This window comes from Pelodiscus sinensis, chromosome 18, assembly GCF_052426305.1.
Source record: "Pelodiscus sinensis isolate ZL-2025 chromosome 18, ASM5242630v1, whole genome shotgun sequence".
NCBI classification, from domain to species: Eukaryota; Metazoa; Chordata; order Testudines; family Trionychidae; genus Pelodiscus; species Pelodiscus sinensis.
The window spans coordinates 33,758,583-33,785,213 of NC_143069.1; the positions used below are offsets into that span (position 1 = coordinate 33,758,583).

The 26,631-nt window shown below is 72.2% G+C and overlaps 2 protein-coding genes across 2 annotated transcripts; both read left to right on the plus strand.

Annotated features, from left to right (window-relative positions):
* The first annotated feature begins 700 nt into the window (after positions 1-700).
* On the plus strand, positions 701-5,902 carry UXT (ubiquitously expressed prefoldin like chaperone). Its single transcript, XM_089770193.1, has 6 exons — positions 701-986; positions 1,704-1,785; positions 1,915-1,982; positions 2,607-2,714; positions 5,230-5,293; positions 5,603-5,902. The coding sequence occupies exons 1-6, from the start codon at positions 919-921 to the stop codon at positions 5,666-5,668; spliced, it is 456 nt and encodes a 151-aa protein (XP_089626319.1). The 5' UTR covers positions 701-918; the 3' UTR covers positions 5,669-5,902.
* Positions 5,903-9,866: 3,964 nt separating this feature from the next.
* ELK1 (ETS transcription factor ELK1) lies at positions 9,867-18,661 on the plus strand. Its single transcript, XM_089770194.1, is given in 7 exon segments — positions 9,867-10,692; positions 11,497-11,705; positions 12,968-13,136; positions 13,139-13,368; positions 13,715-14,089; positions 14,326-14,427; positions 14,861-18,661. Coding segments are annotated over 7 exon segments (1,230 nt in total). The 5' UTR covers positions 9,867-10,646; the 3' UTR covers positions 14,960-18,661.
* The last annotated feature ends 7,970 nt before the right edge of the window (positions 18,662-26,631 follow it).

The following is a 26,631-nucleotide window of genomic DNA, read 5'->3' on the forward strand; positions in this document are numbered from 1 at the left end:
CTCTCCCCCCCCCCCCCGCCTGCACCGCCTGCCCCTTATCCCCCCACCGGCACCCCCTTGTCTCTCTCTCCCCCCCCCCCGCCTGCACCACCTGCCCCTTATCCCCCCACCGGCACCCCCTTGTCTCTCTCTCCCCCCCCCCCCCGCCTGCACCACCTGCCCCTTATCCCCCCACCGGCACCCCCTTGTCTCTCTCTCTCCCCCCCCCCCCCCCGCCTGCACCGCCTGCCCCTTATCCCCCCACCGGCACCCCCTTGTCTCTCTCTCTCCCCCCCCCCCGCCTGCACCGCCTGCCCCTTATCCCCCCACCGGCCCCCCCTTGTCTCTCTCTCTCTCCCCCCCCCCGCCTGCACCGCCTGCCCCTTATCCCCCCACCGGCACCCCCTTGTCTCTCTCTCTCCCCCCCCCCCCCCCCCCCCCCGCCTGCACCGCCTGCCCCTTATCCCCCCACCGGCCCCCCTTGTCTCTCTCTCTCCCCCCCCCCCCGCCTGCACCGCCTGCCCCTTATCCCCCCACCGGCACCCCCTTGTCTCTTCCCCCCCCCCCCCAACCACCTGTCCCTTGTCGGGGCTCACGGGCCACGGGGGGGGGGGGGGGGGCGGTTCTGAGCTTCGTGGTCGGTGGAAATGGGGCCCCGCCCCACCCCACAAGCTCCGCCCCTACTGGGAGGGGCGGCCTGGCTCATGTGATGCCAATCTAGGGCGGTCACGTGATCCGGCGGGCCGGCTTCCGGCGGGCGGCGCGGCAGGGATCACTTCCGGGGTCAACGCGCAGAGCGGGGCCTTCAAGCAAGCGCGCGCACACCAGGCCTCGCGCCGCCACCCGGAAGTGGCCTCGGCCGCGTCTATTTCCGGCGGCGCGGTCGCGCGCGGGGTTCGGTGACCTTTGACCCGCGGAGCGGGACCCGCAGCGCCCGCGATGGGGGCGGAGGAGAAGGTGTCGCGCTACGAGGCCTTCGTCAGCGACGTGCTGCAGCGGGACCTGGGGTGAGCCCGGCTCTGGCCCCGCCCCCCGCCAGGCCCCGCCCACAGCGGCCGGCCGCTCGGCTCTGGCACCGGCCGCTCGGCTCTGGCACCGCCCCGTCCTCTGCTAGGCCCCGCCCACACCGGCCGCCCGGCTCTGGCCCCGCCCCCCGCCAGGCCCCGCCCACACCGGCCGCCCGGCTCTGGCCCCGCCCCCCGCCAGGCCCCGCCCACACCGGCCGGCCGCTCGGCTCTGGCCCCGCCCCGTCCTCTGCTAGGCCCCGCCCACACCGGCCGCCCGGCTCTGGCCCCGCCCCCCGCCAGGCCCCGGCCGCCCGGCTCTGGCCCCGCCCCCGCCAGGCCCCGCCCACACCGGCCGCCCGGCTCTGGCCCCGCCCCCCGCCAGGCCCCGCCCACACCGGCCGGCCGCTCGGCTCTGGCCCCGCCCCGTCCTCTGCTAGGCCCCGCCCACACCGGCCGCCCGGCTCTGGCCCCGCCCCCCGCCAGGCCCCGGCCGCCCGGCTCTGGCCCCGCCCCCCGCCAGGCCCCGCCCACACCGGCCGCCCGGCTCTGGCCCCGCCCCCCGCCAGGCCCCGCCCACACCGGCCGCTCGGCTCTGGCCCCGCGCCGTCTGATCCAACCCCCACCATCCTTGGCCCCGCCCACACCGACCGCTCGGCCCCGCCCCTCCGTTCCCCCCCCCACACACACCCCGCCTCGCTCACGCCGTGTTTGCCGCAGGCGGGTGCAGCAGCAGCGGGAGCAGCTGCACGAGAAGATCGCTCAGCACGTGCGGCTCAAAACCCTGATCCGGAGTCTGCAGGTAACGCCCCAGCCCCTGCCCCGTGGGGCGGGAGGACCAGGGGCTCTCGGAGGGGCTGGGGGTTCAGGGGAGACACGGGGGGGCTGTGGGCACCCTGCGGGCGGCTGATGCCCCCTCTGTGCCTGGCAGGAGTCGGCCGGCCGAGCGGTGCAGACGCAGGTGGATCTGGGCTGTAACTTCTTCGTCACTGCGGATGTGTGAGTATTTGGGCCCCCTTGTGCCCCCCAACTTCATCCTGCCCCCTCATCTCCAGGAACCATCCCACAGATCTGCCCCCAATGCATCCCCCTGTCCCTCTTTCACCCCTACCCGGAGTCTGGCTCCTCCTCTCCCTGCCCCCTCTCATACTTCTCACCCCATCTCTAGGACTCTCTTCTCATGCTACCCAATCTCTCACTGCCCCCCCCCCACACACACACCTATATCCTCCCCAAGTCTGGCCCTTTGTAATGCCTATATCCCCAAACAACTGGAGCCCCCCCCCCCCAGTTCCACCCTCCTTGGCTCCTCCCTCTGTCCCTCAGCCACTGGATCCCCCATTAACCCCCACTCTGATTCTGCTCCTTCAGAATCCCCTTATTTCTGACCTCCTGGTACCTTCCCACAAACCCTACCCCCACCCCCTCTCACTTCCCAGTTCCACCCCTCTGACCTCCACTCCTATGCCCCAGCATCTGGCTCTGTCACCTCCCTGCAGAACCAGCCCCCTCCCTGCTCTGCCCTTCCCAAAATCCCCCCGCCCCCGCATGCTGCATTCAGCTCCCTGCTGGCCCCCCGGTGTGGCCAGGGCCCCTCACTCCCGGTGTGATCTCGTCTTGCAGGCCCGACACCTCCAGAATTTTCGTGGCGCTCGGCTACGGCTTCTTTGCGGAGCTGACACTGCCGGAGGCTCTGCGCTTTGTGGAGAGGAAAACCAAGTTACTGATGGAGTGAGTGGGGAAGATGATCCCTCTCTCCCCCCGCCTCTTTGCAGCTGATCCCCAGAGCCAGGCGAGCCCCCCCCCCCACGGTGTTACATGGGGCTCTTCCCCGGCCACCCCTCCCCAGAGCCAGGCGAGCCGGCCCCCCCGCGCTGTTACATGGGGCTCTTCCCCGACCACCCCTCCCCAGAGCCAGGCGAGCCGCCCCCCCCCCCCTACGGTGTTACATGGGGCTCTTCCCCGGCCACCCCTCCCCAGAGCCAGGCGAGCCGGCCCCCCCGCGGTGTTACATGGGGCTCTTCCCCGGCCACCCCTCCCCAGAGCCAGGCGAGCCGGCCCCCACGCGGTGTTACATGGGGCTCTTCCCCGGCCACCCCTCCCCAGAGCCAGGCGAGCCGGCCCCCCCGCGGTGTTACATGGGGCTCTTCCCCGGCCACCCCTCCCCAGAGCCAGGCGAGCCGGCCCCCCCGCGGTGTTACATGGGGCTCTTCCCCGGCCACCCCTCCCCAGAGCCAGGCGAGCCGGCCCCCCCGCGGTGTTACATGGGGCTGTTCCCCAGCCGCCCCTCCCCAGAGCCAGGCGAGCCGCCCCCCCCCCCCCCCCCCCCCTACGGTGTTACATGGGGCTCTTCCCTGGCCACCCCTCCCCAGAGCCAGGCGAGCCCCCCCCCCCCACGGTGTTACATGGGGCTGTTCCCCGGCCACCCCTCCCCAGAGCCAGGCGAGCCGGCCCCCACGCGGTGTTACATGGGGCTGTTCCCCAGCCGCCCCTCCCCAGAGCCAGGCGAGCCGCCCCCCCCCCCCCCTACGGTGTTACATGGGGCTCTTCCCTGGCCACCCCTCCCCAGAGCCAGGCGAGCCCCCCCCCCCCACGGTGTTACATGGGGCTGTTCCCCAGCCGCCCCTCCCCAGAGCCAGGCGAGCCGGCCCCCCCGCGGTGTTACATGGGGCTGTTCCCCAGCCGCCCCTCCCCAGAGCCAGGCGAGCCGGCCCCCCCGCGGTGTTACATGGGGCTGTTCCCCAGCCGCCCCTCCCCAGAGCCAGGCGAGCCGGCCCCCCCGCGGTGTTACATGGGGCTCTTCCCCAGCCGCCCCTCCCCAGAGCCAGGCGAGCCGGCCCCCCCGCGGTGTTACATGGGGCTGTTCCCCGACCACCCCTCCCCAGAGCCAGGCGAGCCCCCCCCCCCCCACGGTGTTACATGGGGCTCTTCCCCGACCACCCCTCCCCAGAGCCAGGCGAGCCGGCCCCCCCGCGGTGTTACATGGGGCTCTTCCCCGGCCACCCCTCCCCAGAGCCAGGCGAGCCGGCCCCCACGCGGTGTTACATGGGGCTCTTCCCCGGCCACCCCTCCCCAGAGCCAGGCGAGCCGGCCCCCACGCGGTGTTACATGGGGCTGTTCCCCAGCCGCCCCTCCCCAGAGCCAGGCGAGCCGCCCCCCCCCCCCCCTACGGTGTTACATGGGGCTCTTCCCTGGCCACCCCTCCCCAGAGCCAGGCGAGCCCCCCCCCCCCCACGGTGTTACATGGGGCTGTTCCCCAGCCGCCCCTCCCCAGAGCCAGGCGAGCCGCCCCCCCCCTACGGTGTTACATGGGGCTCTTCCCCGGCCACCCCTCCCCAGAGCCAGGCGAGCCGGCCCCCCCGCGGTGTTACATGGGGCTGTTCCCCAGCCGCCCCTCCCCAGAGCCAGGCGAGCCGGCCCCCCCGCGGTGTTACATGGGGCTCTTCCCCAGCCGCCCCTCCCCAGAGCCAGGCGAGCCGCCCCCCCCCCCTACGGTGTTACATGGGGCTCTTCCCTGGCCACCCCTCCCCAGAGCCAGGTGAGCCAGCCCCCCCGCGGTGTTACATGGGGCTCTTCCCCGGCCACCCCTCCCCAGAGCCAGGCGAGCCGGCCCCCACGCGGTGTTACATGGGGCTGTTCCCCAGCCGCCCCTCCCCAGAGCCAGGCGAGCCGCCCCCCCCCCCTACGGTGTTACATGGGGCTCTTCCCTGGCCACCCCTCCCCAGAGCCAGGTGAGCCAGCCCCCCCGCGGTGTTACATGGGGCTCTTCCCCGGCCACCCCTCCCCAGAGCCAGGCGAGCCGGCCCCCACGCGGTGTTACATGGGGCTGTTCCCCAGCCGCCCCTCCCCAGAGCCAGGCGAGCCGCCCCCCCCCCCTACGGTGTTACATGGGGCTCTTCCCTGGCCACCCCTCCCCAGAGCCAGGTGAGCCGGCCCCCCTGCGGTGTTACATGGGGCTCTTCCCTGGCCACCCCTCCCCAGAGCCAGGTGAGCCAGCCCCCCTGCGGTGTTACATGGGGCTCTTCCCTGGCCACCCCTCCCCAGAGCCAGGTGAGCCGGCCCCCCTGCGGTGTTACATGGGGCTGTTCCCCGGCCGCCCCACCCCAGAGACAGCTGCATTCCGACACTGGGAGCACACCAGGACACAGGCTGTCTCCTTGCACCCAGTGTCTTGCTGATCCATGCAGGGCAAAAAGGGCCCCTCTGCTCCTATCTCCATCGCTGCCTTAACGGGCATCTCTTGCAGGCTCAGCGAATCCCTCACCAAGGACTCGGCCAAGATCAAGGCCAACATCCGGATGGTCTTGGAGGTAATGGAGGACGGACGGGGTCACGCCCCCTGCTGCTCGGGGCTAGACACTCCAGGCACCATGCTGGGGAGGAGGGAGCTTGGGCGGGGGGCGGGGCTCTCCCATGTCATGAAGGGCCGGGTGCTGGGGCCACTTTTGCTTGGCAAGCAGGGCTGGGTGCTGGGGGGCAGGGTGAGCGGCTGGCCGGGGAGCTGGGGGCAGAGTGGGGCAGGGGGTGCTCTGGGGCCTGGCTGTGAATCCTGGGGCTATAGGGAAGCTGGGGGGTCTGATGTTTCCTGCCCCCCAACACCCTGTCTCTCCCCCTCCCAGGGCCTGCGGGAACTCCAAGGCTTCCAGAACCTTCCTGAAGAGCCCAGAAGAGACCTGGGCCTGTAGAAGCCTCTCCTCCCACTGCCCCCCCCTCGCAGGGCCCGGGATGGGTGCTGCGGGGAGGCAGGATCCCGGGGGGAATTCCCAGCCCTGGCAATGCTGGGCTTGCCTGGCCCATGGGGCCGCCACGGGCCTAGGACTCCGGCGTTCTCCCCCTGGCTCTGTGGGCTGCCTCAGTTTCCCCTGCTGCCCTGGGTCCGTCGCCTGTGAGCTGTGAAAATAAAGACGGACTGGGGTGTATGCATCTGTCTCTCTGTCCGTCTGGCCTGGGGGGCACAGAGCGCCCCCCTCTGCTCAGCTCCCCAGCCGGTCCCCAACTGCTGGTCCCCAACCGGGCTCAGGAGCCAGGGCAGAGCATTAGCTGGGCGGGGAGCCCAGGCGGCGGGGAGCCCAGGCAACTGGGTGCGGGGGGGGGGGGGAAACGCAAGGGAAGCCCAGATTCCTGGGTTCTCGGGGGGGGAGGGGCACACGGGGATCCCGGACTCCTGGGTTCTGGGGGGGTGCGCACGGGGAGCCCGGACTCCTGGGTTCTGGGGGGGGGGTGCGCACGGGGAGCCCGGACTCCTGGGTTCTGGGGGGGGGGTGCGCACGGGGAGCCCGGACTCCTGGGTTCTTGCCGGGGGGCGTATGGGGAGCCCGGACTCCTGGGCTCTTGCCGGGGGGGCGCACGGGGAGCCCGGACTCCTGGATTCTTGCCAGGGGGGCGCACGGGGAACCCGGACTCCTGGGTTCTTGCCGGGGGGGGCGCACGGGGAGCCCGGACTCCTGGGTTCTCGGGGGAGGGGCGCACGGGGAGCCCGGACTCCTGGGTTCTCGGGGGAGGGGCGCACGGGGAGCCCGGACTCCTGGGTTCTTGCGGGGGGGGGCCCATGGGGAGCCCGGACTCCTGGGTTCTGGGGGGGGGTGCGCACGGGGAGCCCGGACTCCTGGGTTCTTGGGGGGGGGACGTACGGGGAGCCCGGACTCCTGGGTTCTTGTCGGGGGGCGTACGGGGAGACCAGCCTCCTGGGCTCTTGCGGGGGTGGCGCACGGGGAGCCCAGACTCCTGGGTTCTCGGGGGAGGGGAGCTCGGACTCCTGGGTTCTTGCGGGGGGGGGGGGGGGCCCACGGGGAGCCCGGACTCCTGGGTTCTGGGGGGGGGTGCGCACGGGGAGCCCGGACTCCTGGGTTCTTGCGGGGGGGGGAGGGCGCACGGGGAGCCCGGTCTCCTGGGTTCTCACGGGGGGGGGGGCACGGGGAGCCCGGACTCCTGGGTTCTCGGGGGAGGGGGCCGGACTCCTGGGTTCTTGCGGGGGGGGGGGGCCCACGGGGAGCCCGGACTCCTGGGTTCTGGGGGGGGGTGCGCACGGGGAGCCCGGACTCCTGGGTTCTTGCGGGGGGGGGGGGCGCACGGGGAGCCCGGTCTCCTGGGTTCTCACGGGGGGGGGGGGGCGCACGGGGAGCCCGGACTCCTGGGTTCTCGGGGGGAGGGGAGCTCGGACTCCTGGGTTCTTGCGGGGGGGGGGGCCCACGGGGAGCCCGGACTCCTGGGTTCTGGGGGGGGGTGCGCACGGGGAGCCCGGACTCCTGGGTTCTCGGGGGGGGGGGGCGCACGGGGAGCCCGGTCTCCTGGGTTCTCACTGGGGGGGGGGGGCGCACGGGGAGCCCGGTCTCCTGGGTTCTCAGGGGGGGGGCGCACGGGGAGCCCGGACTCCTGGGTTCTCGGGGGGGGGGGCGCACGGGGAGCCCGGACTCCTGGGTTCTGGGGGGGGGGGCGCACGGGGAGCCCGGTCTCCCGGGATCTCTCGGGGCGGGGGTGCGGGGCTCAGCGGCCAGAGCGGCGCGCTGGGAGTGGGGGCGGGTGGGTGACGCAGCGGGGGGCGGGGGCTGGGCTCCCCCCGGCGCCTGGCCCGGCCCCCGCCCTGTCTCCTTTTCCCCTCCCCGCCGCTCTCTCCGCCCCTGCCCTGGCGCATGTGACAGGCCCCGTCACCGGCCGCCGCATCCCCCCGCTCGCTGGATCCGAGCCACGGACCGACCCCCCCGCCCCCGCCGGCTCCGGACCTGCCGCCTCCGCGGCCCGGGGCCCCCGCCCGGCCGGCGCCGCGGGACCCGGGACTTTCCCTCCGGCGCATGCGGCGCAGCTCGGCCCGCTGGGGGGGCCGGGCCGCTCGGAGCGGAGCCGAGATCCCGCTGGGACCTGGGACCAGCCCCCGGGACCAGTCACCGGCCGGGACCAGCCTCCGGGACCAGTAACCGGCCAGGGACCAGCCCCCGGGACCAGCCCCCGGCCAGGGACCAGCCCCCGGGACCAGTGACCGGCCAGGGACCAGCCCCCGGGACCAGTGACCGGCCAGGGACCAGCCTCCGGGACCAGTCACCGGCCAGGGACCAGCCCCCGGGACCAGTAACCGGCCGGGACCAGCCCCCGGGACCAGTCACCGGCCGGGACCAGCCCCCGGGACCAGTTACCGGCCAGGGACCAGCCTCCGGGACCAGTCACCGGCCGGGACCAGCCCCCGGGACCAGTGACCGGCCAGGGACCAGCCTCCGGGACCAGTCACCGGCCAGGGACCAGCCCCCGGGACCAGTAACCGGCCGGGACCAGCCCCCGGTACCAGTCACCGGCCGGGACCAGCCCCCGGGACCAGTAACCGGCCAGGGACCAGCCTCCGGGACCAGTCACCGGCCGGGACCAGCCTCCGGGACCAGTCACCGGCCGGGACCAGCCCCCGGTACCAGTAACCGGCCGGGACCAGCCTCCGGGACCAGTAACCGGCCAGGGACCAGCCTCCGGGACCAGTAACCGGCCAGGGACCAGCCCCCGGGACCAGTGACCGGCCAGGGACCAGCCTCCGGGACCAGTCACCGGCCAGGGACCAGCCCCCGGGACCAGTAACCGGCCGGGACCAGCCCCCGGTACCAGTCACCGGCCGGGACCAGCCCCCGGGACCAGTAACCGGCCAGGGACCAGCCTCCGGGACCAGTCACCGGCCGGGACCAGCCTCCGGGACCAGTCACCGGCCGGGACCAGCCCCCGGTACCAGTAACCGGCCGGGACCAGCCTCCGGGACCAGTAACCGGCCAGGGACCAGCCTCCGGGACCAGTAACCGGCCAGGGACCAGCCCCCGGGACCAGTGACCGGCCAGGGACCAGCCTCCGGGACCAGTCACCGGCCAGGGACCAGCCCCCGGGACCAGTAACCGGCCGGGACCAGCCCCCGGTACCAGTCACCGGCCGGGACCAGCCCCCGGGACCAGTAACCGGCCAGGGACCAGCCTCCGGGACCAGTCACCGGCCGGGACCAGCCTCCGGGACCAGTCACCGGCCGGGACCAGCCCCCGGGACCAGTCACCGGCCGGGACCAGCCCCCGGGACCAGTCACCGGCCAGGGACCAGCCTCCGGGACCAGTAACCGGCCGGGACCAGCCCCCGGGACCAGTCACCGGCCGGGACCAGCCTCCGGGACCAGTAACCGGCCAGGGACCAGCCTCCGGGACCAGTCACCGGCCGGGACCAGCCTCCGGGACCAGTCACCGGCCAGGGACCAGCCTCCGGGACCAGTCACCGGCCGGGACCAGCCTCCGGGACCAGTAACCGGCCAGGGACCAGCCTCCGGGACCAGTCACCGGCCAGGGACCAGCCTCCGGGACCAGTCACCGGCCGGGACCAGCCCCCGGGACCAGTCACCGACCGGGACCAGCCTCTGGGACCAGTCACCGGCCAGGGACCAGCCTCCGGGACCAGTCACCGGCCAGGGACCAGCCTCCGGGACCAGTCACCGGCCAGGGACCAGCCTCCGGGACCAGTCACCGGCCAGGGACCAGCCTCCGGGACCAGTCACCGGCCAGGGACCAGCCTCCGGGACCAGTCACCGGCCAGGGACCAGCCTCCGGGACCAGTCACCGGCCAGGGACCAGCCTCCGGGACCAGTCACCGGCCAGGGACCAGCCTCCGGGACCAGTCACCGGCCAGGGACCAGCCTCCGGGACCAGTCACCGGCCGGGACCAGCCTCCGGGACCAGTCACCGGCCAGGGACCAGCCTCCGGGACCAGTCACCGGCCAGGGACCAGCCTCCGGGACCAGTCACCGGCCGGGACCAGCCTCCGGGACCAGTCACCGGCCAGGGACCAGCCTCCGGGACCAGTCACCGGCCAGGGACCAGCCTCCGGGACCAGTCACCGGCCAGGGACCAGCCTCCGGGACCAGTCACCGGCCGGGACCAGCCTCCGGGACCAGTCACCGGCCAGGGACCAGCCTCCGGGACCAGTCACCGGCCAGGGACCAGCCTCCGGGACCAGTTACCGGCCAGGGACCAGCCCCCGGGACCAGTCACCGGCCGGGACCAGCCCCCGGGACCAGTAACCGGCCAGGGACCAGCCTCCGGGACCAGTCACCGGCCAGGGACCAGCCTCCGGGACCAGTCACCGGCCAGGGACCAGCCTCCGGGACCAGTCACCGGCCAGGGACCAGCCCCCGGGACCAGTCACCGGCCGGGACCAGCCCCCGGGACCAGTAACCGGCCAGGGACCAGCCCCCGGGACCAGTAACCGGCCAGGGACCAGCCCCCGGGACCAGTAACCGGCCAGGGACCAGCCTCCGGGACCAGTAACCGGCCAGGGACCAGCCTCCGGGACCAGTCACCGGCCAGGGACCAGCCTCCGGGACCAGTCACCGGCCAGGGACCAGCCCCCGGGACCAGTCACCGGCCGGGACCAGCCCCCGGGACCAGTAACCGGCCAGGGACCAGCCCCCGGGACCAGTAACCGGCCAGGGACCAGCCTCCGGGACCAGTAACCAGCCAGGGACCAGCCTCCGGGACCAGTGACCGGCCAGGGACCAGCCTCCGGGACCAGTCACCGGCCAGGGACCAGCCTCCGGGACCAGTCACCGGCCAGGGACCAGCCCCCGGGGCCAGGGACCAGGCTCCAGACCAGTAATGAACCAGTGAGCACCTGGAAGGAGCCAGTCACTGGCCAGCAGGGACCTGGGGGATTCGGGGTCCCATGGAGACGCCTGCCCCAGCGTCTGGGCCTGGTGCCCTGCTGACAGGTGAGTGGGTGGCCCTGAGATGCAGCCACCTCTGGGGTGGCGAAGGCTGCACCTAACGCCCCATGTGTCGGGTCCAGCCCTGCCTGCCAGGGGAGAGCCTCACCCCTCCAACCCTGGCACCTGTGCCCAGGCCCCTGCCCCGCGGTGCCCCCTCCAGTGCCTGGCCCTCACTGCCAGGAGAGAGCCCCCTGCCCTGCTCCCCGCAGTGCCCCCTATTGCTGCACTAGGGCACTGGGACTAGCACCCCCCCCCCCCGATCCTGCCCCGCTCCAGCCCAGGCTCCATCAACCAGCCCAGGCTCCATCCCCTCTCCCCTGCCATGGGGTCCAAGCTTTGATCCAGCAGCAGAAAATCCTTTTTCAGGCCAAATCCTGAAACTGACTTGCAGGAAGGGGGAGAAGACCCTAAAACCCTGTGGGCTGGGGGCTGCAGGGGGGAGGGGGCATCGGCAGGGTGGGGGTCAGGGGCTCCAGGTGGAGGGCGCTGCAGGGCTGGGGGCGTGGGGGCTGTGGGGCGGGAGTGAGGGGCACCGGGGGGGGGCTGCAGGTGGGGAGGGGGGCACCAGGGGGCGGGGCTGCGGGTGGGGAGAGGGGTACCGGGGGGCGGGGCTGCGGGTGGAGAGGGGGGGTACCGGGGGGGCTGCGGGTGGGGAGGGGGGCACCGGGGGGCGGGGCTGCGGGTGGGGAGGGGGGCACCGGGGGGGGCGGGGCTGCGGGTGGGGAGGGGGGCACCAGGGGGCGGGGCTGCGGGTGGGGAGGGGGCACCGCAGGGCCGGCCCTGCCCCATGCTCCGTGTCCCCCCCAGTCATGGACCCCTCGGTGACGCTCTGGCAGTTCCTGCTGCAGCTGCTGGAGCAGCAGAGCACGGGGCACCTGATCTCCTGGACGTCCAATGACGGCGAGTTCAAGCTGGTGGACGCGGAGGAGGTGGCCCGGCTCTGGGGGCTGCGCAAGAACAAAACCAACATGAACTACGACAAGCTGAGCCGCGCCCTGCGCTACTACTACGACAAGGTGGGGCCCGCGCTACCCGCTAGGCGCCGCTGCCGCCCACCCCCGCGCTACCCGCTAGGCGCCGCTGCCCCCCCCGCTACCCGCTAGGCGCCGCTGCCCCCCCCCCGCGCTACCCGCTAGGCGCCGCTGCCTCCCCGCTACCCGCTAGGCCCCGCTACCCCCCCCCGCTACCCGCTAGGCCCCGCTGCCTCCCCGCTACCCGCTAGGCCCCGCTACCCCCCCCCCCACTACCCGCTAGGCGCCGCTGCCCCCCCCCCCCCGCTAGGCGCCGCTACCACCCCCCGCTACCCGCTAGGCGCCGCTGCCCCCCCGCGCTACCCGCTAGGCCCCGCTGCCCCCCCGCTACCCGCTAGGCCCCGCTGCCACCCCCCCCGCGCTACCCGCTAGGCGCCGCTGCCTCCCCGCTACCCGCTAGGCCCCCCCGCCACCCCCCCCGCTACCCGCTAGGCGCCGCTGCCCCCCCGCTACCCGCTAGGCCCCGCTGCCGCCCACCCCCACGCTACCCGCTAGGCGCCGCTGCCCCCCCCCGCGCTACCCGCTAGGCGCCGCTGCCCCCCCCGCGCTACCCGCTAGGCCCCGCTGCCGCCCACCCCCACGCTACCCGCTAGGCCCCGCTGCCGTTCCCTGCCGGGGAGAGTCCTGCCGCCCACCCTCCGCGCTACCCGCTAGGCCCCGCTGCCGCCCACCCCCCACGCTACTCGCTAGGCCCCGCTGCCGCCCACCCCCTGCTCTACCCGCTAGGCCCCGCTGCCGCCCACCCCCCGCGCTACCCGCTAGGCCCCGCTGCCGCCCACCCTCCGCGCTACCCGCTAGGCCCCGCTGCCGTGCCCTGCCGGGGAGAGAACCCAGGAGTCCTGGCGCCCACCCCCCGTGCTACCCACTAGCCCCCACCCCCGAGCCTGGGAGAGAACCCAGATGTCCTCATGTCCAGCCTCCTGCTCTACCCACTAGCCCCCAGTCCCCTCCCCCCAGCCGGGGAGAGAACCCGGGAGTCCTGGCGCCCAGCCCCCACGCTACCCACTAGCCCCCAGTCCCCTCCCCCCAGCCGGGGAGAGAACCCGGGAGTCCTGGCACCCAGCCCCCCACGCTACCCACTAGCCCCCACTGCCGTCCCCCTGCCGGGGAGAGAACCCAGGAGTCCTGGCGCCCAGCCCCCCACGCTACCCACTAGCCCCCACTGCCGTCCCCCTGCCGGGGAGAGAACCCGGGAGTCCTGGCGCCCAGCCCCCCTGCTCCACCCTGTTGTATCCCGTCTCTTCCAGAACATCATCCGGAAGGTGAGCGGGCAGAAGTTTGTCTATAAATTCGTCTCGTACCCGGAGCCGGCCGGTGCAGAGGGGGCCCGGGAGGAAGGCCCCCTCCGGCGGTTGGAGCCAGCCCTGGCCGACCCCCGGCTGGGGGAGGGAAGCTCCGGGCCCCCCAAGTCGCTGCGTGGGGGGCCGTTCCCCGGAGCAGCCGTAACGAATACATGCGCTCCGGGCTGTACTCCACCTTCACCATCCAGTCGCTCCAGGCGGCCCCCTCTGGGCGGGCCCCACGCCAGGACCCCCCTGCCCTCTGCAGCGAGCTCCCGGGGCACCCCGACCTGCCCCCCATGGAGACGGAGGAGATGCCCCAGCTGGAGATCAGCATTGAAGGAGCGGAGGAGAGCGAGCCGCTGCAGGTGAGCGGGCCCAGAGGCTGCATCTCGGCGCTGGGCAAGCCCTCCCCATGCAGCCTTACATGTGGCTGTTCCTCAGCCCCAGAAACGGCTGCATCTCAGGCCCTGGTAAGCCCTCTTCAGGCAGCGTTCTATGCGGCTGTTCCCCAGGGCCCTGCCCCAGAGGTGGCCGCACCTCGCCCCTGGTGCGCCTCCTTGCTACGGTGTTCTGTGTGGCCGGTCCCTGGCTGTCCCGCTCCAGAGGTGGCTGCCTCTCGGCCGTGGGCGAGCGCCTCCATGCGGTGTTGTGTGCGGCCGGTCCCCCGCGCGCTCTGCCCCAGCACTGGCTGCATCTCCCTCTTGCCCCCAGGTGTCCGTGGCGGCGGAGCGGCCCCTCCCCGAGGAGCCCGGGCTGCGGCCCGTGGTGGTGAAAGTGGAGGCGCAGAGCGACGCGGAGGGGTCCCCGCTGCTGGTGCTCATCGACTCGGAGGTCAAGCAGGAAGCCCCGCAGGGGAAGGAGGCGGCACTTCCTGCAGGGGCCAGGCCAGAGGAGAAGGGGCAGGGGGCACCCGGGGGGACCCCCAGCGAGGGGCAGGGCCCCAAGGGGCGGAAGCCCAAGGACCTGGCACTACCCTCCCTGCCCGGGCAGGAGAAACTGAGTGTGGCTGGCAGCTCCCTGCTGGCGCCCGGTGGGGGAGCGGGCAGCGGGCTGACCCCCACCACGGTGATCTCCACGCACGCACTAGTGAGTGCACCTACGGGGGGGGCACATGGGCTCTGGGGGCGGGGCCTGGGCATAGGGGGCGGGGCCTGGGCTTAGGGGGAGGGGCCTGGGCTCAGGGGGTGGGCCTGGACATAGGGGGAGGGGTCTGCAGGGACAGGGCCTGCAGCACTGGAGGTTGGGGGAGGGGCTCGAGGAGAAGCTGGTTGGATGGGGGCCGGGGTCTCTCTCTCTCTCTCACCACCCCCCCTCCCGTGCAGACCCCCGTCCTGCTGACCCCCAGCTCCCTACCACCCACCATCCACTTCTGGAGCACCCTGAGCCCCATCGCCCCGCACAGCCCTGCCAAGCTCTCCTTCCAGGTACCAGGGGCTGCCAGCGGGAGGGAGGGACCCGGCTGGGCTGGGGGCAGGGGCTGCGGGTTGGGAGGGAGGGACAGGCTGGGCTGAGGGCGGGGGCAGGGCTGGGGGCAGGGGCTGCGGGTCGGGAGGGAGGGGCACCGGCTGGGCTGGGGGCGAGGGCAGGGCTGGGGGGCAGGGGGCAGGGCTGGGGGGCAGGGGCTGCGGGTCGGGAAGGAGGGGCACCGGCTGGGCTGGGGGCGGGGGCAGGGCTGGGGGGCAGGGGCTGCGGGTCAGGAGGGAGGGACAGGCTGGGCTGGGGGCGAGGGCAGGGCTGGGGGGCAGGGGCTGCGGGTTGGGAGGGAGGGGCACCGGCAGGGCTGAGGGCGAGGGCAGGGCTGGGGGGCAGGAGGGAGGGGCATGGTCATTGGCTCAGTCCCCCCGTCTCTCCCCACAGTTTCCTTCTAACTCTGGCGGGCAAGTCCACATCCCCTCGCTGAGCGTGGACGGACTCTCCACTCCGGTCGTGCTGTCCCCGGGGCCCCAGAAGCCATGAGTCCAGGCGCCCGTCCGTCCGTCCATCTGTCCGTCCGTCCCTCTCGCCGCTGCTCCTGGAGCTGGCTGGGGAAGCGCCCGTCCCGCACCTGGATCCTTGTCCCAGCACTGCAGAACCGTTCACCAGGGTGGCTGGATACGTCCGGCGTCCTGCTCTCGACCATGCTTGGTGTCAGCGGTGGGATGCACCTGCTGGCTCGTTTTAAAGGGGAGCTGGCCCACACCACCGTTCCACCCCCAGGGGGCGCAACGTGGGGCATTCCCCTTGGTGCATGGCCCGCCTTGAGCTGCCCCTCCCCCCAATTCCTGGGGCCTGGCAGCTCTGACCCCATTTTTCTGGGGTTGTGTTTATCCCCAGCCCTGGTGGCTCAGGGTGCACAGTCTACGTGGAAGGATCCGTTCCCTTGGAGACTGGCGGGTGGGTTGGCTGCTAGTTGTGTGGCTGATTTTATTTATTATCCGGGGGTCTCCTGGTTTGAAACCTCTGTCGGTAGCCTCATCCGGCCTTCCCCACGCCATGCCTTCCTCGGAGCCCCTCTTTGTGCCAGCTCCGTTTTTGTTTGGAGAAGATGGCGGTCGGCCATCTTTGTTTTAACTGGGCGGCGTGTGTGTCAGCCACCTTTGTTTGCGGCATCACCCACGTCGCTCATTCTCCGACGGAGCGAGAAGTCCCATTTTCTGCTTCTTGTTCCTTGATTTACTTCCTGGAGGTCAAAGGTCACCTCCTTGGGTCGCCGTAGGAGCGACAGGAGAAGGAAGTCTCGCCCCCATTTCCCTCCTGAGGGTGGCCTGTTCGTCACCATGGAAATGGCCACGAGGGACATCTCGCCCACTGATTTCACGGGCTGTCTCCCTCCTTGCAAAGCCGTTTCCTTGATTTATTTCCCGACCATCAATGGTCACCGTGGAAATGGCCGGAGAGGAAGTCCCGCCCCGCACAGCTATCATGGGGAGGATGCCTTCATTCACTCCTCGTTTGTTGCCAAGGAAATGACAGCAGAGGAAGTCCCGCCTTTTGGGGACAGTCCACCTCTCGTTTCCTCCATCGACTTCCTGCTGGCCCTCGAGCGCCGTTTTTGCTGCCATGGAAATGGCAAAGGAGGAAGTTCTGCCCCATTTCCACTCTGCTACTTCCTGTTCAAAGTGTGCTGTAGCCTGGGGACATGCCAAGGAAGGAAGTCCCGCCTTACTAACCTCTCATCTACTTCCTGTGAATCAAAGGCTACCTATGATCTGGACTTGGCGAAGGAGGAAGTCCCACCTTTCTCACCAGCCTTGACTTCCTGCTGGTTGCACAGGGCCTGCGCTGCATCATGTGGGACGAGGCTGCCTTGGCTTCTTTTTTATACCAAAATTCTCTGGCGCTGCGAACTGCCAGCTGGAGACACAGAGCTATATTTTTGGGCTGAAATGTCCAAATCTCATTTCTTTAGCGCCCTGCGGGATTCCCGGCTCTTTTCTATTTTTCAGAGAGTATATTCATATTCTGGAGCTACGGGCGCTGGGTATATACAACTGGACAGGGCTAAGCAGCTCCATGCTCGTTGTCTGTCGGGCCTTTGTTTTTTATATAAAATGGCTCTATTTTTGAACGGGGAAGGGGGGAGCATTTAAAACAGAAGAGGGGGAACTGGAGTGGGGGGACCATGACCTGCCTGGATTTGGGGGGGGTCAGTCGGAGGCAGGAACGCCGTGACAAATTGGGCCAAGCTCTGAATTTCCGTCTCGGTGTAGATCCGGGGACGCTGTTGCGGCTGGCATTCACGAAGCAGGGCTTTGCTTTCTGGGAAGGGGGCGTCGGCTGAATGGGGCTGGAAGGAGTTGTGTATGGTGGCGGAGGGTCTCTGGGCTTGAAAGGCAGGGTGGGCTGCTGGGGTGCCCCTCCCCTTTGCCCGGTTTTGAGCCACCGTACTCGTGCTGGTTTGCACGGGTACAGCCTGGCACGCTCCGTGGGCCCCCCCCAGCAACGAGGACCCACGAGACATGGCGAGGCACCCAGGAGCGGCAGGATGTGGGCTGGGCTGGGCAGAACGCACGCACAAGCCCTGGCTGAGCCGAAGAGGCCAGTAGGGCACGGGGAGCGGGTGACGGTGAAGCCCTGCCGGAGACCCACAGGCGGCCAGTCAGACGTGGTGCTGTGACCCACGAATCCACCATGCACCACATGTCCCTAGGCCCAGCACTGCACATGTGTGACCCTGTGGGCAAATTGCATGCGAACCGCGGGGACGTCAGGTGTCAACCATTTGTAAACTGCGCAGAACTCCCCACGAGAAGGTGTGGAAACCACGAGAAACCCGCCTGCCGGACACGCGCTGCCGTGAGCGGGCTCCGTGGGCTCTCTCGGGCAGGCAGCCCTCACCCCCCCGGCTGCGCCTGGATTTTGGTGCTGTTCTCCGTGGCGGGGAAGGGGTCCCGGTCTTGGGTTCCCCCTACCCTGTGCCTCCCTCAGAAGGGCTGCCGCTGCCACGCTCTGGGGCGCCCTCTGTCCCCCGGCTGTGCCTGGGGGTTGACTTATTTAGCTTCTGGGGGGAGGACAAATATGGGGGGGCAGCGTGGATCCAGGGCTGCCTGGCAACGAATGTGGCTTGACGATTTTTGGCCTGGGAACTGTATAGAACCACGTATCGCCCATGTGGCCAGAATGGAGGTTGGAGCCCAAGTACCAGGTGGGAGCTGATCCTGGGATCCTGCCGTGCCATGTGGCCTGGGGTCTGGCTGTGCAAAACTGGAATGGGTCCCAGGAGCCACTCTGCTGTCTGGGCATGGATCCCGGGATCCCGCCGTGGCACGTGGGCGTGGACCCCGGGATCCGTCTGTGCCACGTGGGCATGGGTCCCGGGATCCCGCCGTGGCACGTGGGCGTGGACCCCTGGGATCCGTCTGTGCCACGTGGGCATGGGTCCTGGGATCCGGCCATGGCACGTTGGCATGGACCCTTGGGATCCGTCTGTGTCACGTGGGCATGGGTCCTGGGATCCGGCCATGGCACGTTGGCATGGACCCTTGGGATCCGTCTGTGTCACGTGGGCATGGGTCCTGGGATCCGGCCATGGCACGTTGGCATGGACCCTTGGGATCCGTCTGTGACACGTGGGCATGGGTCCTGGGATCCGGCCATGGCACGTTGGCATGGACCCTTGGGATCCGTCTGTGTCACGTGGGCATGGGTCCTGGGATCCGGCCATGGCACGTTGGCATGGACCCTTGGGATCCGTCTGTGTCACGTGGGCATGGGTCCTGGGATCCGGCCATGGCACGTTGGCATGGACCCTTGGGATCCGTCTGTGACACGTGGGCATGGGTCCTGGGATCCGTCTGTGACACGTGGGCATGGGTCCTGGGATCCGTCTGTGACACGTGGGCATGGACCCTTGGGATCCGTCTGTGACACGTGGGCATGGGTCCTGGGATCTGGTCGTGGCACGTGGGCATGGAACCCTCCCCCCCCCCCACGCTCCTGGCTCTGCCTGCAGTTTGGCTGTACCAAACTGGAGCGGATCCCCAAATCCTGCTGTACCGGGGTAGATCCAAACCAGCTGCTCTGTACTGCCCTGGCCGTATCCAGTCTCTGCTTTGTTAAGGCCTCCCCTAGCCAGGCCCCCCACCCCACCCTGGGGTGGGGCGGGGCAGGCGCTCAGGGGCTGTAAGATGGCTCGGCTCCCCTGGGGACCCTGCCCTGTAAATAAATCTATTTTTAAACAATTAATGGGGCCTCTTTTGTCTCTCGGGGGGGGGGGAGGGGGAGGGGCACTAGGGGGTCAGGAGTTTGGAGGGAGGCTGGTGGCGGGTCGGGGCTGCGGGTCAGGAGTGGGGGGTCTGGGGGGGGCTTATTTCTCACCCACGCTCCCCCTGGCCAGCCAGTCCCCCTGGGCTTGGGGGGGGATGTGCGACCCCCTCAGTGACGCAGACAGAGCCCCATGCTCCTTCCAGCTCCCCAGCTTTTATTGGGCAGCCCTGGCCTCACATCCCCTGGCCTGGGGGGGGACCCCGTTTTCTCCCCAGCTGCCACGGTTCCCTGGCAGGGCTGTGGCGAAGGAGGCCCTTCATACTACTGCTTGGGAGGGGTGCATGGGTGGGGCACAGATTGGGGGGTGATTGAGGGCAGGGCCCCCAAATCCGGGCTTGGAGGGGGGGGCGTGGAAGTGGGTTTTGGGGACGTGATGTCACAGAAAGGCTCCCAGTTTTTCCCTGTGTCTCCTACCCCCCCCCCCCCCCCCGGCTCAGGAGACACACTCAGGGGTCGCTATGGGGGCCCAGTGTGGGGGACAGGGCCCCTCCTTTATCGCCCCCAGTGGCACCGCTCACAGCAATCAGCGCTGCCCCCCCTGTGCTGGCCCCCAAAACCGCCAGCCCCGCCGTGGTCACGTTCAGGCAGAGCCGGTTGCCACAGCGAAGTCGCTAGGGAGGATGCCAACGGTTGACGCGCTGGATACGGTTGCTAAGGAGGATGCAGCGGTTGCCAGGGAGGATGCGGTGGTTGCTACGGAGGAGGTGGCCCGGTTGCTAGAGAGGCGGGAGTTGCCGTGGAGAAGGATGCGGTTGCTAGGGCGGCCGGTACCCTGGAGGATGCTGAGGGTGCTGTTGCCACGGAGGAGGCAGTTGCCAGGGGCGATGCCGGAACAGGTCGCGTAGCGTGTGGTGGCTGCCCAGCGTGGGTGTTCACAGCAGCCGCGGCCCAGCGGAGCGTGGGGACCTGGGGGGCCCTGGGGACCCCACTGCGTCCCTTCCCCCACTCCCATCCACTCCACCACCAAGTGGGACTGGACCATCTTGGCCAGCGAGGCTGGGCCCCTCCCCGCCCCACACTTGCCCCCCCCCGGGCCTCCCACACCCACTGCGCTCCCCAGCCTCCTCTCCCCTCCCCCAGCGCTGGGGCAGAGCTGCCGGAGCCCGCCTGGAGCGGTGCCACCCCGCCTACTGCCCTGCGCCAGCTGCCCCCCCCAGCCAGGTCTGCCCCCCCCCCGGCCGCTGCCAGCCCCGTCCCGAGCCGGGCAGCCGCTTCCCGGACGGCCCCTGCCAGGAGATCTCCGGGGGCGGCTCGGGGTGGGGCAGAGCCTGGATCAGCACCGGCTGGCACCGAGGTTAATCCCCGGGGCTGGGGCACGAGGGGTGAGGCAGGGAGCGCGGGGGGGGGGGGAGATGCTCCGGGCGCCAGACCCCAAGGCCAGAGAGTCCCTGCCCCCCCCCAAGCCTTGCGCCCCCCAGTCCGCCCTGTGCAGGTGCCACGTGGGGACAGGCTGGCAGCCGAGGGGAATGATGGGTAATCGCCGACCTACTTAAATCACTGCAAACAACAGCCCCCCCCCCCCCCGCCTCCCTCAACTCCTGGGCCTCCCCCAGCCCGGGGGGGGGGACTCAATATCAACCTGTAGCTCATAGGAGTGAGGGGCACGGGCAGGGCTGGGGGCGGAACCTGGGGGCGGGGCTAGACACTGGCGGGGGGGGTGAGAGCTGACGCGGGGGGGGGGCGCTGACTTGCATCCAACCTGGAGCAGCTGCGGCAGAAGCCAAACGTCGTTAAGGGGAAGCTAAAAGTAAACCCGTCGGGGGGGGGCGCATGAGCTCCCCCCCCCAGCCCTGCAAAGCCCCGCACTCCCGACCCGCAGACCCCCGGCTCTGCCCTGTGGCCACCTCCCCCCTCCCCCAGGCTCGGAGGGTGCAGCCTCTGTGAGCAGGAAACCGCTTTAAAAAAAACCCGACCGATGAAAGGGAAAGTGAGGAGGTGAGGGCGGGGCTGAGCGCGGAGCCAGGAATCCTGGGTTCTCTCCCGGGGGGTGGGGGCTAGTGGTTAGAGCGGGGGGCAGGGCGCCTGGGTTCTCTCCCGGTGGGGGTGGGGACTAGTGGTTAGAGCGGGGGGCAGGGCGCCTGGGTTCTCCCCCGGGGGAGTGGGGGCTAGTGGTTAGAGCGGGGGGGCAGGGCGCCTGGGTTCTCTCCCGGCGAGGGTGGGGGCTAGTGGTTAGAGCAGGAGGCAGGGCGCCTGGTTTCTCTCTCCCGGTGGGGGTGGGGGCTAGTGGTTAGAGCGGGGGGCAGGGCGCCTGGGTTCTCTCTCCCGGTGGGGGTGGGGGCTAGTGGTTAGAGCGGGGGGCAGGGCGCCTGGGTTCTCTCCCGGCGAGGGTGGGGGCTAGTGGTTAGAGCGGGGGGCAGGGCGCCTGGTTTCTCTCTCCCGGTGGGGGTGGGGACTAGTGGTTAGAGCAGGAGGCAGGGCGCCTGGGTTCTCTCCCGGTGGGGGTGGGGACTAGTGGTTAGAGCAGGAGGCAGGGCGCCTGGGTTCTCTCCCGGTGGGGGTGGGGACTAGTGGTTAGAGCGGGGGGCAGGGCGCCTGGGTTCTCTCCCGGTGGGGGTGGGGACTAGTGGTTAGAGCGGGGGGCAGGGCGCCTGGGTTCTCTCCCGGCGAGGGTGGGGGCTAGTGGTTAGAGCAGGAGGCAGGGCGCCTGGGTTCTCTCCCGGTGGGGGTGGGGACTAGTGGTTAGAGCGGGGGGCAGGGCGCCTGGGTTCTCTCCCGGCGAGGGTGGGGGCTAGTGGTTAGAGCAGGAGGCAGGGCGCCTGGGTTCTCTCCCGGTGGGGGTGGGGACTAGTGGTTAGAGCGGGGGGCAGGGCGCCTGGGTTCTCTCCCGGTGGGGGTGGGGACTAGTGGTTAGAGCGGGGGGCAGGGCTGGAATAGGCGGCCTCCCCCAGCCGGCTGTGGGGCCCGGATCCCCTCGCTCGCTCTCTCTGGGACGGTTTGGGGGCGGGTCTGAGTCCAGGGAGCCTCGGGCCAAGCAGGGGCCAGTCCCGGCCCGTCCGACGAACCCCCAGCGCCGTGTCCCCGAGCCGAGCCGTGGGCGGAACTGACCGGGCAGGGGCAGACGGGCGGGCCCGATCCGCCCGCCGTGCAGCGCCGCCTCCATCTCCGGGGAGAGCCCCCCCGCCCTGAGCTCCCCGCGACTCGCTGGCTCGGGGCCGGTGTTTCGCGGCCAGCGGCGCCCTCCCGTGGCCACGCGTGGGACTGTCCCGCGGCGCCGCCAGGGAGCCCGGTCGGGCCTAAGACCTGGCCCCAGAGCCGCAGGGCCGGGAGGGGACGGACAGAGGGGCAGACGGGGGGCAGAGGGCCCTGTGGGGTGGAGGGACAGACGGACAGAGGCCGAGGAGGGGCAGACGGGGGGGGGCAGAGGGCCCTGTGGGGTGGGGGGACAGACGGGCAGAGGCCGAGGAGGGGCAGACGGGGGGGGGGGGGGGCAGAGGGCCCTGTGGGGTGGGGGGACAGACGGACAGAGGCCGAGGAGGGGCAGACGGGGGGGGGCAGAGGGCCCTGTGGGGTGGGGGGACAGACGGGCAGAGGCCGAGGAGGGGCAGACGGGGGGCAGAGGGCCCTGTGGGGTGGGGGGACAGACGGACAGAGGCCGAGGAGGGGCAGACGGGGGGCAGAGGGCCCTGTGGGGGGGGACAGACGGGCAGAGGCCGAGGAGGGGCGGACGGGGGGCAGAGGGCCCTGTGGGGGGGGACAGACGGGCAGAGGCCGAGGAGGGGCAGACGGGGGGCAGAGGGCCCTGTGGGGGGGGACAGACGGGCAGAGGCCGAGGAGGGGCAGACGGGGGGCAGAGGGCCCTGTGGGGGGGGACAGACGGGCAGAGGCCGAGGAGGGGCGGACGGGGGGCAGGAGCCCTGTGGGGGGGGACAGACAGACAGAGGCCGAGGAGGGGCAGACGGGGGGCAGGAGCCCTGTGGGGGGGGACAGACGGGCAGAGGCCGAGGAGGGGCGGACGGGGGGCAGAGGGCCCTGTGGGGGGGACAGACGGGCAGAGGCCGAGGAGGGGCAGACGGGGGGCAGAGGGCCCTGTGGGGGGGGACAGACGGACAGAGGCCGAGGAGGGGCAGACGGGGGGCAGAGGGCCCTGTGGGGGGGGACAGACGGGCAGAGGCCGAGGAGGGGCGGACGGGGGGCAGGAGCCCTGTGGGGGGGGACAGACGGACAGAGGCCGAGGAGGGGCAGACGGGGGGCAGGAGCCCTGTGGGGGGGGACAGACGGGCAGAGGCCGAGGAGGGGCGGACGGGGGGGCAGAGGGCCCTGTGGGGGGGGACAGACGGGCAGAGGCCGAGGAGGGGCAGACGGGGGGCAGGAGCCCTGTGGGGGGGGACAGACGGACAGAGGCCGAGGAGGGGCAGACGGGGGGCAGAGGGCCCTGTGGGGGGGGGGGCAGACGGACAGAGGCCGAGGAGGGGCAGACGGGGGGCAGAGGGCCCTGTGGGGGGGGGCAGACGGACAGAGGCCGAGGAGGGGCAGACGGGGGGCAGAGGGCCCTGTGGGGGGGGGGGCAGACGGACAGAGGCCGAGGAGGGGCAGACGGGGGGCAGGAGCCCTGTGGGGGGGACAGACGGACAGAGGCCGAGGAGGGGCAGACGGGGGGCAGAGGGCCCTGTGGGGGGGGGGGGCAGACGGACAGAGGCCGAGGAGGGGCAGACGGGGGGCAGGAGCCCTGTGGGGGGGGACAGACGGGCAGAGGCCGAGGAGGGGCAGACGGGGGGCAGAGGGCCCTGTGGGGGGGGACAGACGGACAGAGGCCGAGGAGGGGCAGACGGGGGGCAGAGGGCCCTGTGGGGGGGGGGGGCAGACGGACAGAGGCCGAGGAGGGGCAGACGGGGGGCAGGAGCCCTGTGGGGGGGGACAGACGGACAGAGGCCGAGGAGGGGCAGACGGGGGGCAGAGGGCCCTGTGGGGGGGGGCAGACGGACAGAGGCCGAGGAGGGGCAGACGGGGGGGCAGAGGGCCCTGTGGGGGGGGGACAGACGGACAGAGGCCGAGGAGGGGCAGACGGGGGGCAGGAGCCCTGTGGGGGGGGGACAGACGGACAGAGGCCGAGGAGGGGCAGACGGGGGGCAGAGGGCCCTGTGGGGGGGGGACAGACGGACAGAGGCCAAGGAGGGTCAGACGGGGGGCAGGAGCCCTGTGGGGGGGGACAGACGGACAGAGGCCGAGGAGGGGCAGACGGGGGGCAGAGGGCCCTGTGGGGGGGGGACAGACGGACAGAGGCCAAGGAGGGGCAGACGGGGGGCAGAGGGCCCTGTGGGGGGGGGACAGACGGACAGAGGCCGAGGAGGGGCAGACGGGGGGCAGAGGGCCCTGTGGGGGGGGGACAGACGGACAGAGGCCGAGGAGGGGCAGACGGGGGGCAGAGGGCCCTGTGGGGGGGGGACAGACGGACAGAGGCCGAGGAGGGGCAGACGGGGGGCAGAGGGCCCTGTGGGGGGGGGCAGACGGACAGAGGCCGAGGAGGGGCAGACGGGGGGCAGAGGGCCCTGTGGGGGGGGGGGACAGACGGACAGAGGCCGAGGAGGGGCAGACGGGGGGCAGGAGCCCTGTGGGGGGGGACAGACGGACAGAGGCCGAGGAGGGGCAGACGGGGGGCAGAGGGCCCTGTGGGGGGGGGACAGATGGACAGAGGCCGAGGAGGGGCAGACGGGGGGGGGCAGGAGCCCTGTGGGGGGGGACAGACGGACAGAGGCCGAGGAGGGGCAGACGGGGGGCAGAGGGCCCTGTGGGGGGGGACAGACGGACAGAGGCCGAGGAGGGGCAGACGGGGGGCAGAGGGCCCTGTGGGGGGGGGACAGACGGACAGAGGCCGAGGAGGGGCAGACGGGGGGCAGAGGGCCCTGTGGGGGGGGACAGACGGACAGAGGCCGAGGAGGGGCAGACGGGGGGCAGAGGGCCCTGTGGGGGGGGGACAGACGGACAGAGGCCGAGGAGGGGCAGACGGGGGGCAGAGGGCCCTGTGGGGGGGGGACAGACGGACAGAGGCCGAGGAGGGGCAGACGGGGGGCAGAGGGCCCTGTGGGGGGGGACAGACGGACAGAGGCCGAGGAGGGGCAGACGGGGGGCAGAGGGCCCTGTGGGGGGGGACAGACGGGCAGAGGCCGAGGAGGGGCAGACGGGGGGGGACAGGAGCTCTGTGGGGGGGGCAGACGGACAGAGGCCGAGGAGGGGCAGACGGGGGGCAGAGGGCCCTGTGGGGGGGGAGCAGACGGACAGAGGCCGAGGAGGGGCAGACGGGGGGGGGCAGAGGGCCCTGTGGGGGGGGACAGACGGACAGAGGCCGAGGAGGGGCAGACGGGGGGGGGCAGAGGGCCCTGTGGGGGGGGGCAGACGGACAGAGGCCGAGGAGGGGCAGACGGGGGGGGGCAGAGGGCCCTGTGGGGGGGGACAGACGGACAGAGGCCGAGGAGGGGCAGACGGGGGGCAGAGGGCCCTGTGGGGGGGACAGACGGACAGAGGCCGAGGAGAGGCAGACGGGGGGCAGAGGGCCCTGTGGGGGGGGACAGACGGACAGAGGCCGAGGAGAGGCAGACGGGGGGCAGAGGGCCCTGTGGGGGGGGACAGACGGACAGAGGCCGAGGAGGGGCAGACGGGGGGGGGGGCAGAGGGCCCTGTGGGGGGGGGCAGACGGACAGAGGCCGAGGAGGGGCAGACGGGGGGGGCAGAGGGCCCTGTGGGGGGGGACAGACGGGCAGAGGCCGAGGAGGGGCAGACGGGGGGGGGCAGAGGGCCCTGTGGGGGGGGACAGACGGACAGAGGCCGAGGAGGGGCAGACGGGGGGCTAGAGCCCTGTGGGGGGGGACAGACGGGCAGAGGCCGAGGAGGGGCAGACGGGGGGCAGAGGGCCCTGTGGGGGGGGGGGGGGCAGACGGACAGAGGCCGAGGAGGGGCAGACGGGGGGGGGCAGAGGGCCCTGTGGGGGGGGACAGACGGACAGAGGCCGAGGAGGGGCAGACGGGGGGGGGCAGAGGGCCCTGTGGGGGGGGGCAGACGGACAGAGGCCGAGGAGGGGCAGACGGGGGGGGGGGGCAGAGGGCCCTGTGGGGGGGGGGGGCAGACGGACAGAGGCCGAGGAGGGCCGACGGGGGGGGGCAGAGGGCCCTGTGGGGGGGGGCAGACGGACAGAGGCCGAGGAGGGGCAGACGGGGGGCAGAGGGCCCTGTGGGGGGGGGGGGCAGACGGACAGAGGCCGAGGAGGGGCCGACGGGGGGCAGAGGGCCCTGTGGGGGGGGGGGCAGACGGACAGAGGCCGAGGAGGGGCCGACGGGGGGCAGAGGGCCCTGTGGGGGGGGGGGGCAGACGGACAGAGGCCGAGGAGGGGCAGACGGGGGGGGGCAGAGGGCCCTGTGGGGGGGACAGACGGACAGAGGCCGAGGAGGGGCAGACGGGGGGCAGAGGGCCCTGTGGGGGGGGGGGGCAGACGGACAGAGGCCGAGGAGGGGCAGACGGGGGGCAGAGGGCCCTGTGGGGGGGGGGGGACAGACGGACAGAGGCCGAGGAGGGGCAGACGGGGGGCAGAGGGCCCTGTGGGGGGGGACAGACGGGCAGAGGCCGAGGAGGGGCAGACGGGGGGGGACAGGAGCTCTGTGGGGGGGGCAGACGGACAGAGGCCGAGGAGGGGCAGACGGGGGGCAGAGGGCCCTGGGGGGGGGGGGCAGACGGACAGAGGCCGAGGAGGGGCAGACGGGGGGGGGCAGAGGGCCCTGTGGGGGGGGACAGACGGACAGAGGCCGAGGAGGGGCAGACGGGGGGGGGCAGAGGGCCCTGTGGGGGGGGGCAGACGGACAGAGGCCGAGGAGGGGCAGACGGGGGGCAGAGGGCCCTGTGGGGGGGGACAGACGGACAGAGGCCGAGGAGGGGCAGACGGGGGGGCAGAGGGCCCT